The following is a 15,000-nucleotide window of genomic DNA, read 5'->3' on the forward strand; positions in this document are numbered from 1 at the left end:
CACGTACTCAATCGTATGTCGCGAATACAGTCGACTGAGCCCATGTAAACAATATATCTGTAAAGACAAATGTACATATACTATACGTGTACGTAGTGCATTCTGCAATGAATGTCGAGGGAATAGGACAGCGGGATAAGAAATGCAATGTCGAACCTATTTCTGAAGGTACACCGCCTTCATCCATTCCATTTGCAGAACGAGGCACAGCCCCGAGCTGCTGCATCTGCGATCGCCTCAGACCTGCCCGGCTGGATCCGCACCACCAACAAAGCCGAGCTTCCGACCGTGGTAAGTTCCTCCGCAAGCACCAAACAGTGCGTTCTACGTCGAAGTCCTTCCGGCCTGCAAGCGGGACTCGACGGTCATTTTTCTTCCTTTGAGAATCAAGGAAGGATGGCGATATTACGTCACGGTGTACGGATCTTCGTTTATGGTGATTCTGCCTCCGTGCTATTGCTCAGGTTTAATGCCTTCTCACTCAGCAACAGTGGCGGCGGAGGAATCTTTGGCGAACGACGTCACGCTGAAGGAAATTTTGGAATGGGATTTGTACACCTAATTTTTCCTTCTCTCATTCCTTTTGTTGTTATTTTTTTTTTTTTTAGTGCTCTGCCTTTTAAGATGACCTCAAGTGAATATTTCATATTCATTGAATATAAACATTTTATATGGCAGTTGCACGCTCCATAACTTTAATGGTTAAAATGGACCTTTAAAAAAATAATTCGAGCATACATCGCCCAAAATATAAAAAACGTCTGTCTATATAACGACAACAGTTACATATACTTATATGAACGACATTATACGAGTAAAATATGACGTTGCAAAGAAAACTCTGTTGATATTAATTTGTTGAAATGAAACATGACGCAAGAAACTAAACTGTTCTACGTGTGTTAGCATTAGTGTGTGCCATTATCAATCAGCTTGTGGAACGCTCGCGCAGTGGCTTAAGCACTCAAGCAACCACTCCATTCGAAACAAATGAGAAGGAACATCTCGCTTGGCAAGCGATGGCAACCTTATTACCTCCACAGTCCACCCCTGTCTGTCTGTGTGCAGGATATAGCGAAACGTTATCGACGGATTTGGATTGGTGGACAGGTTGGGTGTTTGAGAAGGATGAATTGATTCGATTTTGGTGAAGATCCGAATCCGGATTTGGATACGAGAATTATTTATGTTTTTAAAAGTGATTCATCACCATTGAGAAATAGGGCCAAAAACGACATTTCGCATGATATTTCAAAACGTGGATTGGTGATGACAAAACTTGGTGGATGAGTTGGTTTGATGACAAGAACAAGCCAATTGGATTTTGGTTCAGGTCCAGATCCAGATCGAGCCGATCAGTGGAGATACAAAACGTGAACTGTTCAGCCTGGTGGAGGTACGCGCTCTACCGAGTGCCATTCTCGTTCAGAATGTGGCAAAAAAGCCCTCCTCCCCCCCCCCCAATAAAAACCCCAGAAACATCAACACTTCTCCACTTCACCTCAACAATTGCCTCTGGGACAAATTGATATAATATAAGGATTGGAATTCTTCTTTTCATCTCGAAAATTGCCTTTTACATGGATTGACATCAGGACTGGCATTCTTCTCTTCACCTCAATAGTTGCTTCTTACAAGGATTGTGATCACAGGACTGGCTGTTATGGAATTTAAAAATAAAATGAAAATGTATCTTTATGTTTGCAATGTCCAAATTACCAATTAAATGTTTGAGAGGCTTCCAGTTTGCTGTTCGAGATAAGTGGGAGGCATATGAACAAACAGGACCAAGAATTTGCCAGGCCCTGGCTCAGTTTAAAGCTTTTGTGTACTTTACACAGGTGTCAATTTGTTAGTGCTTTTACATCATGAACTTTGTTCCATTTACTTGTCCAACCAATGGCAGTAGTGTCGGCATGGTTTTTAAAATCTGGTTTCTAACCAATCATTTTTACCCACTCTACTACCGGGCTCTTGGACCTCGCCTCGGGTGACCTGCGTGAAGGAAGGCTTGAATGGGAGGGTGATGACACTTCCCTACCTGGCAGCTCGTGATTTACACCATTGTGTAAATGACTCATGGACACTGGAGTTAAACAAAAGTTCACTGGTGTTAAACCGCATTCATAGCCCTATCTTTAGCGACGCATTTTCTCTCTTGACTCATGGAGCTTCGTACCACATGCCACGTCATGGCCCTATGTTCAGTAGGTTGTAGAGAACATTGTACTTTACGGTACTTCTACATATCGACGGTCCCCTGTGCCAGTGCACATGCGCAGCCTGAGCCGGAGCCAGGGATGTTGTGGGTGTTTCAACCTGTTCAATACTTGTTTGATTATTGTCGTTCCACGCTAATAAAGTGGTCGAACAAATTGAACTCTGTTCTTATTTATAATCAAACAACTTGATGCAGTCGAGTAAAGATCGTCGGTGCTGAGGAGGACACGACTGGGTGAAAACGGTCCACGAGAACGTCGACAGTGAGTTTGGATTTATCGGGTACTGTACCCAATCTTCGCCCCCAGGACACTGTACACACGTGTGCGTCACCGAAAATAGAACGTTTACTCCAGAATAACTGTTCCTATGGCGCCGGTGGAAGCAGAGTGCCCGATCGAGGGTTGTGACGATATGGCTACACACGCAGAGGCGGCAGTGGTGGCCGCCATGTTGAGTATACACGCCACTGTGCACGTCGCCGCCCCCAGGGCGGCGAGCTCGAATGCCAAGATGGAGAAACTCAAGCGTCCCTCCATAGCACTGGCCGGAACGGGCGAGGCCTGGTCGTACTTCATAACCCGCTGGGGCGAATACAAAACAGGTACGAAGCTTGTCGGACCCGACATAGTCGCGCAGCTACTGGAGTGCTGTGAGGAGGAGCTGAGAAAGGACCTCACTCGCGCGGCGGGTAGGAGCCTCGTGGGCAGCGATGAAGAAGACGTCCTCGCCGCCATGAAGGCGCTCGCCGTCCGGACGGAGAACACGATGGTAGCTCGAATGGCCCTGTCTAACATGCGGCAGGGACACGAGGAGCCCGTCCGGTCGTTCCACGCCCGCATCAAGGGGCAGGCGGACACGTCCAAGTATGAAATGAAGTGCACCAAGGCGGGGTGCGATCAGGTCAACGACTTCACCGAAGAGATATTGCGCAACGTGGTTGCCCGTGGCATCGCGGACCAAGCAATACAACTTGACCTACTCGGTGAGAAGAACCAGGACATGCCATTAAAGGACATGATAGAGTATATCGAGGCCAAAGAGTCTGGAAAACGCTCGGCATCGCGCCTGCTTGACACTCAGAGCACGGACGCGATCAGTAGTTCGTATCGGCGGGGAAAGCGACAGGACGTCCGCGCCAGAGTAGGAGCCAGGCCGGAAAAACGGAAGGCCAAGCCCGAAGGAGTATGCATCTACTGCGGCGAGGTGGGCCACGGCAAAACGCCTCAATGGCGCGCCAGACGCGCCGAGTGCCCCGGATACGGTAAAAAGTGCCGGAAGTGTGACCGCCAAAATCACCTCGACAAGGCGTGCCTGGGCGGCCGATCGGCAAGACCCCCATCTAAGGAGACCGACGGGATGTACGACGAGCAGGCGGCAGCCTTCGTCGAACTATGCACGGTCACCATGGCCAGCACAGAAGACGAAATGCGCGCGCTTCCCCTCGCTCACCACCTGTACGATGATATGTGCGATAAGTGGATGAAACGCATATCCGACCCGCAGCCATACGTCAACCTCACTCTCACCAACTCACCAACAAGCGCGAGGATTACAAAGCGCTGGGTTTTAACCTCCTGAAACACACCCACGCGGTAACCCTACCCGCTATGGCAGACACGGGGTGCCAGAGCTGCCTGATCGGCATTAAAGTCGTCCAACAAATGGGCCTGAGTACCGAGGACCTCATACCTGTATCCATGACCATGAAGGCCGCAAACAACAGAGGAATTCGTATCCTCGGAGCCGTGGTAGTCAGATTCGCCGGTAACGGTGACGACGCTCGGAGATTGGAGACGCGCCAAATCGCGTACGTGACGGACTCTTCAAACCGCATATTCCTCTCCCGCGTGGCCTGCATGGACCTGGGAATGATCTCGGACAGATTCCCGACACTCGGAGAGGTGAATCTGACGACCTCGGAATTGTGCGACTGCCCGCGACGCGCGGAGCCGCCGACCAAGCCGACCGCACTCCCCATGCCAGCGACCGAGGCCAACAGAGAGGCACTACAGTCACATTTACTCAGGATGTATGCTCAGAGCACATTCAACACGTGCCCACACCAGCCACTACCGAGAATGACCGGCCCGCCACTACGTCTTATGCTCAGTGAGAACGCGACACCGGTTGCCCATCACACTCCCATCTCCGTGGCCATACATTGGCAAGATGAGGTAAAAGCAGGCCTCGACCAGGACGTTCGGCTCGGCGTGTTGGAGGAAGTACCCGTCGGCACGCCGGTGACATGGTGTCACCGCATGGTAATTTGCGCGAAAAAGAATGGCAAGCCGCGACGCACCGTCGACTTTCAGGCCTTGAACAAGCATGCGTTCCCGAGACCCACCACACCCAATCCCCGTTCCACCAGGCGAGACGCGTACCTAACGGGAAGCGCAAGACAGTATTCGACGCATGGAACGGTTACCATAGCGTCCGCCTACACGAGGACGACCGCCACAAGACGACCTTCATCACTCCATGGGGGCGCTACCGGTACCTATCTGCCCCACAAGGGTATATGGCATCGGGGGACGGTTACTCACGACGATACGATGAGATCGTCGCGGACATTGGTAACAAGACCAAGTGCGTAGATGACACGCTACTATGGTCAGACACGATTGAGGGGAGCTACTTCCAGGCGGTCCAATGGCTGGATATATGCATCATCATGATGATTCCATGATGAATGGAATCATCCTCAACCCGCAGAAGTTTGTCTTCAGCGCACCCACGGTGGACTTCGCGGGCTTCACCATCACCATGACCGACGTGCGACCGTGCAGCCGCTACCTGGAAGCAATCCACGATTTCCCACAACCGCGTAACATCACCGACATCAAATCGTGGTTCGGGCTTATCAACCAGGTGGCATACGCCTTTAGTATGGCCGAACGAATGCAGCCATTCCGGAAGCTCCTGAAAAGTGGAGAACGCTTCCAGTGGTCCATGGAGTTAGAGGACATATTCCGCGAGTCGAAAGACGTGATCGTACAAGAAATCGAATACGGTGTCCGCATATTTGACAAAACAAAGCCAACATGCATCGCCACGGACTGGTCGAAGGAGGGAATCGGATTCTGGTTGCTTCAAAAGCACTGCCGATGCGTGCCAGTTAGACCATTCTGCTGCACTGATGGATGGAAAATAACCCTGGTCGGCAGCAGATTTACACACGCGGCAGAATCCAGATACGCGCCCATAGAGGGCGAGGCTTTCGCAGTCGCGGACGCCTTGGACAAGGCGCGCTACTTCGTACTGGGCTGCGAGAACCTGATCGTTGCGGTAGACCACAAACCACTGCTGAAACTACTTTCGGACAGAGCACTTGACGACATACCCAACCCCCGCCTCAGGAACCTCAAGGAGAAGACCCTGCGTTATCGCTTCCGCATCATACATATCCCGGGTATGAAGAACAAGGCGGCAGATGCCATGTCGCGCAGGCCGGTTGGCACCACGCGACCTCCACTCATGAACCTTCCAGATGACAATGCCACCATAGCGACCCACCTCCAACCAAGCACGCACACCGATGTCCTGTCCCTCCTACGCCAAACTGAGCTGGAGTATGACGACGACGTCGAGGAGGACAACCTGGCATGGTGTGCCGCGGGCCTCGAATCATTGCGATCAGTAACATGGGATCGCGTCAGGGAAGCCACCAGCAGCGATGGCGATATGCACATATTGGAGGGAATGACAATGAACGGCATCCCCGACTCAAAAATCGAGATGCCAGAGACAATTCCCGACTATCACCAGTACCGCGAGAACATTACATCGACAGATGGAGTGATCCTATACAAGGACCGAGTAGTCATACCACCCTCACTCCGCGGCGATGTGCTGAGCGCCCTACACGCTGCCCACCAGGGCGTATCAATGATGACCGCCCGCGCAGAATCCTCTGTATTCTGGCCAGGCATGTCGGCCGACATCAGCGCCACTCGGAAAAACTGCGAACACTGCCACCGGATGGCACCATCACAGCCTGGAGCGCCACCAACTCCACCTATTCCGGTCGTTTACCCCTTTCAGGCAGTGTGCTCGGACTTCTTTGTACACAGGGGTGCACACTACCTTGTGACGGTGGACAGATACTCGAACTGGCCGATCATCTCAAAGTCGACGGGTGGCACCGCCGGACTCATAAACCACTTACGTCGCGCCTTCGTGACGTACGGGATACCAGAAGAGCTCGCGTCGGATGGGGGACCGGAGTTCACCTCCACCGAGACCAGGTCATTCCTGCACAGATGGGGTGTACACCACCGCTTGTCATCGGTGGCCTTCCCTCACAGCAACTGTCGCGCGGAGATTGGAGTTAAGACAATGAAATGACTTATCACGGACAACACCAGCCCGCAGGGAGAACTTGACACTGACGCTGTGCAGAGAGTGATACTACAATATCGTAACACGACTGACCCTGACACGAAGATCTCCCCGGAAATGTGTGTCATCGGCCGCCCGATACGCGATTTCATCCCAATTATCCCCGGGAAGTACAGACCGCACGACACTTGGCATGAGACCCTGAAAGCGAGGGAGGAGGCCCTCCGCAAACGTCATATCCGCACAGCCGACACCTGGGCAGAACACACCAAACGCCTTCCGCCACTTGCTGTAGGGGACCTAGTCCGCGTACAGAACCAGACAGGATTCCACCCCAAAAAATGGGACAAGACAGGCAGTATCGTGGAGGTACGCCAACACGACCAATACGTGATCAAGATCGACGGCTCGGGCAGAGTCACACTTCGGAACAGGAAATTCCTGCGCAAGTTTAGCCCAGTTCGCAATGACCAGCTGCCACCCCGGTCTATCTATGATGATCTAGCAACCCGCATCACTGTACCTGCACCCGTTGTAACACCGCAACTGCCTGACCTCGACAGCGAACCCGTGACATCTGCGACGCCAACGGGGCCCACGCCGGCACTGACGTCAGTATGCACACCCCGGCGCAAGATGACACCCGTTTCAGACACGCCAGCAGCACCAGGACGAGGCACACCGAGGCGCGCGATCCTTCAGACGCCACCATCGGCCCCTGAAACCCCGAGAGCCCCATCCCCACTGGGGCCCGATGTGACACCACCAGCACCAGCAATAGGTCAACGCCGATCCACCAGAGCGACCAGCGTGCCTGCCTGGCACAAGGACTACTCCATGGAATAGTCACACGATGGGCGATATAAACTTTTGTTCATTCATTAAACTTAATATTTTCTCAGCCTTTATCTATTAACATAATAAAGACTCGGAGGGAGATAGAGAACATTGTACTTTACGGTACTTCTACATATCGACGGTCCCCTGTGTCAGTGCGCATGCGCAGCCTGAGCATGAGCCAGGGATGTTGTTGGTGTTTCAACCTGTTCAATACTTGTTTGATTATTGTCGTTCCACGCTAATAGAGTGGTCGAACAAATTGAACTCTGTTCTTATTTAGGTTGTCACTCCTTTCATCAATGGGACTACTAGCATCGAACCCCTTTTGGTGAGCAGCTTATTCCCATGGGCACTGACATTTATGTCACAGAGTGAATCATATTATTTCATGGACACGACGTCAAATTGGCCCACTGGTGATACGCCTTTTCTTGCTTCTTATTTAACTTGTGACTGTATTCACCCACACTCAAACTCAACAGCTTATGGGACACTGCTCAGACTAGACAAAGTCATCAACCTCAAGTTGAGAGTAGAAGTCGATAACTCGATTTTGTATAAAGCATTCGTAATCTTCTTTTGGCACAGGACCTGAAGAGAGAAAGCATGGCAAACAAAATAGGTAGAGTATGGATGAGTCATCAGCATCCAATAAGCTGTCGAACTTTGACGTTTTTCCTTTCATTTTAACAAAAAATACATCTCCAACCAAGAAGAGCACTCGGTGGAGCGCATACCTCCGCCATGTAATGCCTGATCCACGAGAACATATCGGGTCCGATACATTTTTGAAATATCATGTTATTCAGTATGATATCTTTTTTGTCCCGATCTCTCAATGGTGAAGAATCACTTTGAAAATTAAATAATTCTTGTATACAGATCCGGATTTGGATCTTCACCAAAATCGAATAAATTCGTCCTTGCCACACACCCAACGAGTCTACCACGTTTCATCCGAATTCGTCCACAACTTTTTGAGATATCGTGTTATATATTAGTTCAGCCAAATCTCTCAATGGTGAAGAATCACTTAAAAAATTATCAGATCAGGATCCGGATTCGGATCTTCAACAAAATTGAAGCAATTATTTCTTGTCACTCACTCAACATGTCCACCAAGTTTCATCCGAATCCGTCCACAACTTTTTGAGATGTTGTGCTCTCTATCATTTTGACCCAATCTCTCAATGGTGAAAAATCACTTTAAAAATTCTAGTAGTCGGATCCGGATCCGGATCTTCACCAAAATCTAATCAGTTCTTCCTTGTCACACACCCAAAGTGTCCACAAAATTTTATCCAGATCCGTCCACAACTTTTTGGATATCCTGCACACAGACAGGCAGACAGACAAACAGACAGACAGAAAGGGGTAAAAGCATAATCTCCTTCCACCTTCGGTAGAAGGTAAATAGACTGACTAATATACTTAAAAAATCTTCGATTTTGCAAGTAACAAACAGACAGATAGACAGACAAATGAAAAATCACTCATAGAGCGACACTTGGCAAAATAGAACAAAGTAAAACGGCACTCGGTAAAGTGCATACCTTTGCCAGGTTGAACAGTTCACGTTTTGTATCCCACTGCTGGGCTGGATCTGAAACAAAGTCGAATCCAATTGTTTACTGATATGCAAATGTTCTTGAAATCTCAAGTCAATTGGATGAAAATTGACAATTTTAGAAGCAATTTTAGAAATTGCCCCTATGGTGACATTTTGGCCAATGTCGACCTTTTGGCCGACATTGACCTCAAAAACGATAGGTGGTTGAATTCATTGTCGTAATATGCAAATGCTCTTCAAATTTCATGTCAAGTGGATGAAAATTGAGGATTTCAGAAAATTTGGGCCAAATTGGCCTTTTGGTGTATTTTGACTTTTTGGCCAATAATGACCTCAAAATTAATAGGTGGTTGAATTTAGTTACCTGATGTGCAAATGCTCTTCAAATACAAGTTAATTGGATTAAAATTGAGGATGTTAGAAATTTGGCTGATGTTGACCTTTTGGCTTATGATGACCTCAAAATTAATAGGTGGTTGAATTTAGCGACCAAATATGTAATCGTTTTAAAATTTCAAGTCAATCGGAAGAAAATTGAGGATTTTAGAAAATTTGTCCCAATTCGGCGCAAATTGGCATTTTGGCCAACGTTGATCTCAAAAGTAATTGGTGCTTGAATTCATTAAGCTGATAAACAAATGGTCTTCTGATAGACAAATAGTCTAAACAAAGCTGATAAACAAAAATAATTGAGAATTGACAAATTTGTTGACCTTTTGACCTCAAAAACCATAGGCTTCATGCTTATGACTAACTCTACCATGTGTTGAAGTTTCGTGAAGATTGGTTTTAAATTGTGACCTGTAGGCGATTGACAGACAGACAGACAGAATAACAAAATCGACTGAGCAATATACTTGAAAGAGCTTCCATTTTTCAAGTAACAAAAGGACCCAAATGCAATACCCCCTCCTTCGGCGAAGGTAACAAGGTGTTTGAAACACAAATATGATTGTTATCGAAAATGTCTGGGTCATTGTCATTTTCTACTGTATTAAGGGTATGTCTATTTAGTGCCATTTAATGCTCCAGTTTAGCGACTCTTTTGAAACCCTTTGCTGTCCAGTACAGTATTGTTAAGTGACAAATGTATGGCAGAACAGGCCAGAAAATTGTTGATTGTATGGTCTTGGGAAAGAAAGACAATACACAGCTGGAGATAAAACAAAACATGTCTTTCCTATCTTCCTCCTTTATATTGAGTGAAACAGTGAAGGCAAACACTTCATTGTCTTGAGTTCAGTGTCAAAGCCTTGGCCCGCAGAGAGGTTTTGGTAGATCTCTTAAAGGCCACAACAAAGCTGTATAAGATTCTGTTCACTTGGAATTGACAAAAGCATCAATGAAGGTAATGATGTGAGTGGTAAACACATATGTAAAAGTTGATCATCGGGTGTTTGGTTGACTGTTTGTTCTACACTAACTGCTTCACGAATCTCACAGAGAAAGATGTGGATTCGAAAGATCTCACCACAATAATGGTTCTCAGTGAAGGCAAAGCAGTCGTTCTCTTCAGTGCTTTCGTATCCACAACAGGATCATGTAGATCTGACAGCTGTATATTTCTGTGGATGTGTGTGGGTTCACAAGCACGAAACACTCGAGCAATGCACTTTACCGAGGTAGAGAGTTGTGGGAGCTGTGAGGGCTGTTATAAATATATTGTTTGTTTGACTCCAGGGCTATAATATAAATTATACTAGATTTTTACATCTATTGCTAAAAGGAGAAGTGTGTGTTTGTTTGTGTGTGTGTGTGTGTGTGTGTGTGTGTGCGTGCGTGCGTGCGTGCGTGCGTGCGTGCGTGCGTGCGTGTGTGTGTGTGTGTGTGTGTGTGTGTGTGTGTGTGTGTGTGTGTGTGTGTGTGTGTGTGTTATCCACCACCAGCATCCTCTTGTATTACCAGGAAATGGTACAAACTCAACACCTCACATCCACGGATATTTCTCATAGTCCGATTTGCATCCAGGAACACAACAATTATGGTTAACCATTTTGAAATTGCCACTCTTTCGTTGAAATGATGAATATTATGGTTAAAAGACTATTTGAATTACAGATTTTGCAGCAACAATAGCAGGTTAAAAGTGCCCCAGTTTGTTTGAGTGAGTCACTGAAAATGCACACATTGTAATGTGCGAAAGGCCTGATTCGCCTTCACATGCCATTTTGAAAGTCACGTATTGCACGAACCATCCTTTTGTTTGAGTATCGGTTTCCTAGTTGGCAGAATACAAAACCCATAATTTGTCGATCCTGCAAAAAAGTAATCATCTAATACATACAGACATAGAGTGAAGAAAATCAACAAGGCCTTGGCAATCAAATTTTGGAAATAATAATTAAATAAACAAAGAAAATATATAATATTTCTTCTTCTTCTTCTTCTTCTTCTTCTTCTTCTTCTTCTTCTTCTTCTTCTTCTTCTTCTTCTTCTTCTTCTTCTTCTGACAAAATCTTTAGGACTCGGCTCTTTTATATACAGGATCCGGATCTCCTTAAATACTAAACACCTGTACACATCCTCGCATTGAGGGTGCCTTTAGAGAGCGTCTATCATCAACTTTTAAATATATTCGGACATTTGCTTTAAAGTTTCGAAAAGTTCACGTTACTATTTAAAGATTATTCCATTTAATGTGTTGTAATTACGTAAATACATGATTTTCTCGTCATGAACAGGAGCCTCCATGACGGGTCTCGCTATTGGCTCCATCAAGGCACGTGACAAAATATCGGAAGTTGTTACTGTCTTTAGGACGCAGCTCTTGGACACATTTGTCCTTGTGTTTGCTTTCAATCACTTACCAAATATCCTGTTCCTATTTTTCAAATCCTCTGAGTAAACTTTCCCTCGATCATTTGTTCCGAGGTGTACCACAACCACGTATTCCTGCCATGACCCGATGTGATGTCATTTAAGATTTAACCTTACTTCAATGTCCCGAACTGCTAATTTGAAGCTGACACAACTCTGTCTACGATCCTTCCAGCAGAATGAAGAATCTACATACTTACTGGAATTAATAGTTTCATTTTAACATAAACTGTCTCCCTGGCCTATTCCTACCTATATCGATTGCTGCACCCTCACCTCTTCCTTCTCTTGACACCCCTTCACCCCTACTTACACTCGCTACCCCCTCAATACCACTTACATTCGCTATCCCCTCACCCCTACCTGCACTTGCTACCCCTTCACCACTACATACACTCACTACCTCCTCACCACTACCTACACCCACTACCCACTCACCACAATCTATACTTACTACCCCCTTAACAGTCACCACTACCTACACTCGCTACCCCCTCACCATTACCTACCTTTGCTACCCCCTAATATGGTATTTAAAGGTTGAACAAATGGAGAGGAGGAACCAAAGACACCCCTTTCCTGGGGCGTCATTTGATCTCGAGCCAGCCCTGGTCATAACCAATACACTAGGTAGGATTTGCCAATCACATAAATCCAGATCGGAATGTTTACAGATTGAGCTAGTCCCATGGAGTCATATATATATATATATATATATATATATATATATATATATATATATATATATATATACATATATATATATATATATATATATATATATATTTATTTATTTATTTTTTTGCTGTGCCATGGCTGGTGCAAGAGGTACCAACACCGAGCCAATCAGCATGGTGACAATTAAAAACAATATATTGTTGCGGTCACGGGTACCGAGACACCAGCTTGTCACTCAGGGGGATTAATTCCTGGTTGTTCTCGGAAGAGCCGGACCTGGGGCCACTGCTCACAATTAACGTTGTGCTACACTGGGTTGTTTTGGAACCACGAACGCCACCCAGTTAACCATGAGTTCCAGTGTCCACCGTCTAATTATGTCATTTAACTAGAGGTTACGTGGTTACCTGAGCAGGGAGCACGCCCTCGGCAAAGTACCAATGTTATCTCGATTAGATTTTAATTAGGGTGGCCGAGCTTTTTAACCGCTGGTGCGTGCCGACTATTTTTGGTCAAATCTGTGGTAATTACCTCCCAGTCTATCTAGGTTCGGACAATGCCAGACCAATGGAAGTAAAGGAAAGGACAAACACGGACAGGTTGGAAGTCGACAAATGATTTATTAATAATAAAATAAATAAATAAAAAGAACTTTTAATTTTTTGAGGTAAATAAAGAATAAATTTCAAAGCAAAATCAATCAAAATGCCAGGAAAGAGACAAAGAACAGATGCTTATCGGGTGTTGACTTACTTACAGCTAAACACAGACATAGGCGCCCAACACATCATTCAGGGGTGGGGGGTGAGAAGAGTCGCCTCACTCACCAGAGAGTAGTTGGCCGTGAAGTGAAAACGTCCTGAAATGTGTGCGTGCATGCCACGTCCGTCGCCAGCACCCAGCGTTGCCGTGCACCCTCTCGCGAACAGCCTTGAACGCCAGTCGACGTCTGGGAGGGCACCGAGATCGTCTGTCACGGGTTTAGACCCTGGTGCTGCGACACGAGCAGTTCCTCACACTTCACGAAACTGGTGACGTCCAGTGACCCACACGGTCCGTCGGTGACTGACCCGCGCCTCACACGTTGGTGACCAACCCTTCCCTCACTCGTCTGCGCTGCTCAGACCCACACGCGCACCACACGCTCGCTTGCTCAAGCTCTGGGAAGGACGAATTGTGTCGTTGTTGGTGCTGGTCAGACAACCACATGCGCACCACACACTCGCTTGCTCACTTCTTGCGCTTTCTTCTCCTCCCTCCTCTTACTTCTCTCTGGCTTTCATTCTCGTTCTCTTCTCCCTCTTACTTCTCTCTCCTCTTACTTCTCTCGCCCTTTTCCTCTCACTTCTCTGGCCTCAGAACGGACCTCCAATTCGTTTTATATGTGCGGGCCATCTCGGCGGGCGCAGTCCACCCCAAGCTCACGCTGCCCCACTTGCGCACAGTTACCATGATGACGCGTGTGCTCTCAAAAAAGCCGGGCGTCGGCGCTCGCGAAAGAACGTTGCTGAGGAAAAATAAGGGTGGGCGTCAGAGCTTGCAAAAGAACATTGCTGAGGAAAAATATGGGCGGGCATCAGAGCTCGCAAAAGGAATGTGTGTAAACGTGTCTGTCGTAAAGAAAAAAGCTTCCGATAAGAGAGGGGATCTATTCTTTACCCTTCTCAATGCATCACATTAAAAGTCCCATTAGACATGGGGATGGGGTTAATTTGAACCAGCATTTAAGGAAATAACAATCTGAGGATCTGGATGTGTGGATGCATTCATCAGACCGGATTCTGAAATCCGTAACTATATGTATATGTATATGTATACGTATCTATATATATATCTATATATATATATATATATATATATCTATATCTATATATTTATATATATATATATATATATATATATATATATATATATATATATATATATATATATATATATATATATATATATATATATATATATATATATATATATATATATATATATATATATATATATATATATATATATATATATATATATATATGTATACGTATATATATATATATATATATATATATATATATATATATATCTATATCTATATATTTATATATATATATATATATATATATATATATATATATATATATATATATATACATACATAACCTGTGAATGTAGGTAATAACCAATTAATTCTCACTAATCAATGAAACCCAGGTGTCTAGGATTATATAAATAAATCAACTCCTCACATGCTCTTCTCGCCAAAAAAGCTGCATAAAGCAACCATCAAAGGCTTCCCAAGGGAAGCCTTTTGCTGTTTCCAACACTTTCCAGACTTCCTCCACAGCTGGAAAGACGTTTACTAATAGTACGCACATGAGAATCCAAATGCTGCACATCCCCTCAGCTGCCGGACCGGTTTCATCGCTTGTTGGTGAATCATCAGCGACAGTGCAAACAGAAATGCATACCAACGAGGCTGCCAAGCATGTACCACATGTAAACGTCAAAAACAGTCAACATATAAATAAATAACAAACATAGGG

General features: G+C 46.0%; 1 protein-coding gene across 9 annotated transcripts in view; it reads right to left on the reverse strand.

The window, feature by feature from the left end:
• LOC147017412 (protein argonaute-2-like) overlaps positions 1-512 on the reverse strand; it is a 161,747-nt gene extending 161,235 nt beyond the window's left edge. For 2 of the 9 annotated variants that reach the window (XR_015049488.1, XR_015049486.1), the window contains exon 1: positions 157-512. Coding sequence is in view for 5 of the 9 variants with exons in the window: in XM_085847057.1 (XP_085703183.1) it covers positions 157-226 (70 nt within the window). In the remaining 4 variants the exon portion in view is untranslated. The remainder of the gene's footprint in view (positions 1-156) is intronic. The other 7 variants (XR_015049485.1, XM_085847054.1, XR_015049487.1 and 4 more) reach the window with 6 other exon arrangements.
• Between the last annotated feature and the right edge of the window lie 14,488 nt (positions 513-15,000).

Source organism: Eptatretus burgeri, chromosome 11, assembly GCF_056783735.1.
Source record: "Eptatretus burgeri isolate ZD-2024b chromosome 11, Ebu_testis_v1, whole genome shotgun sequence".
Classification (NCBI taxonomy): domain Eukaryota; kingdom Metazoa; phylum Chordata; class Myxini; order Myxiniformes; family Myxinidae; genus Eptatretus; species Eptatretus burgeri.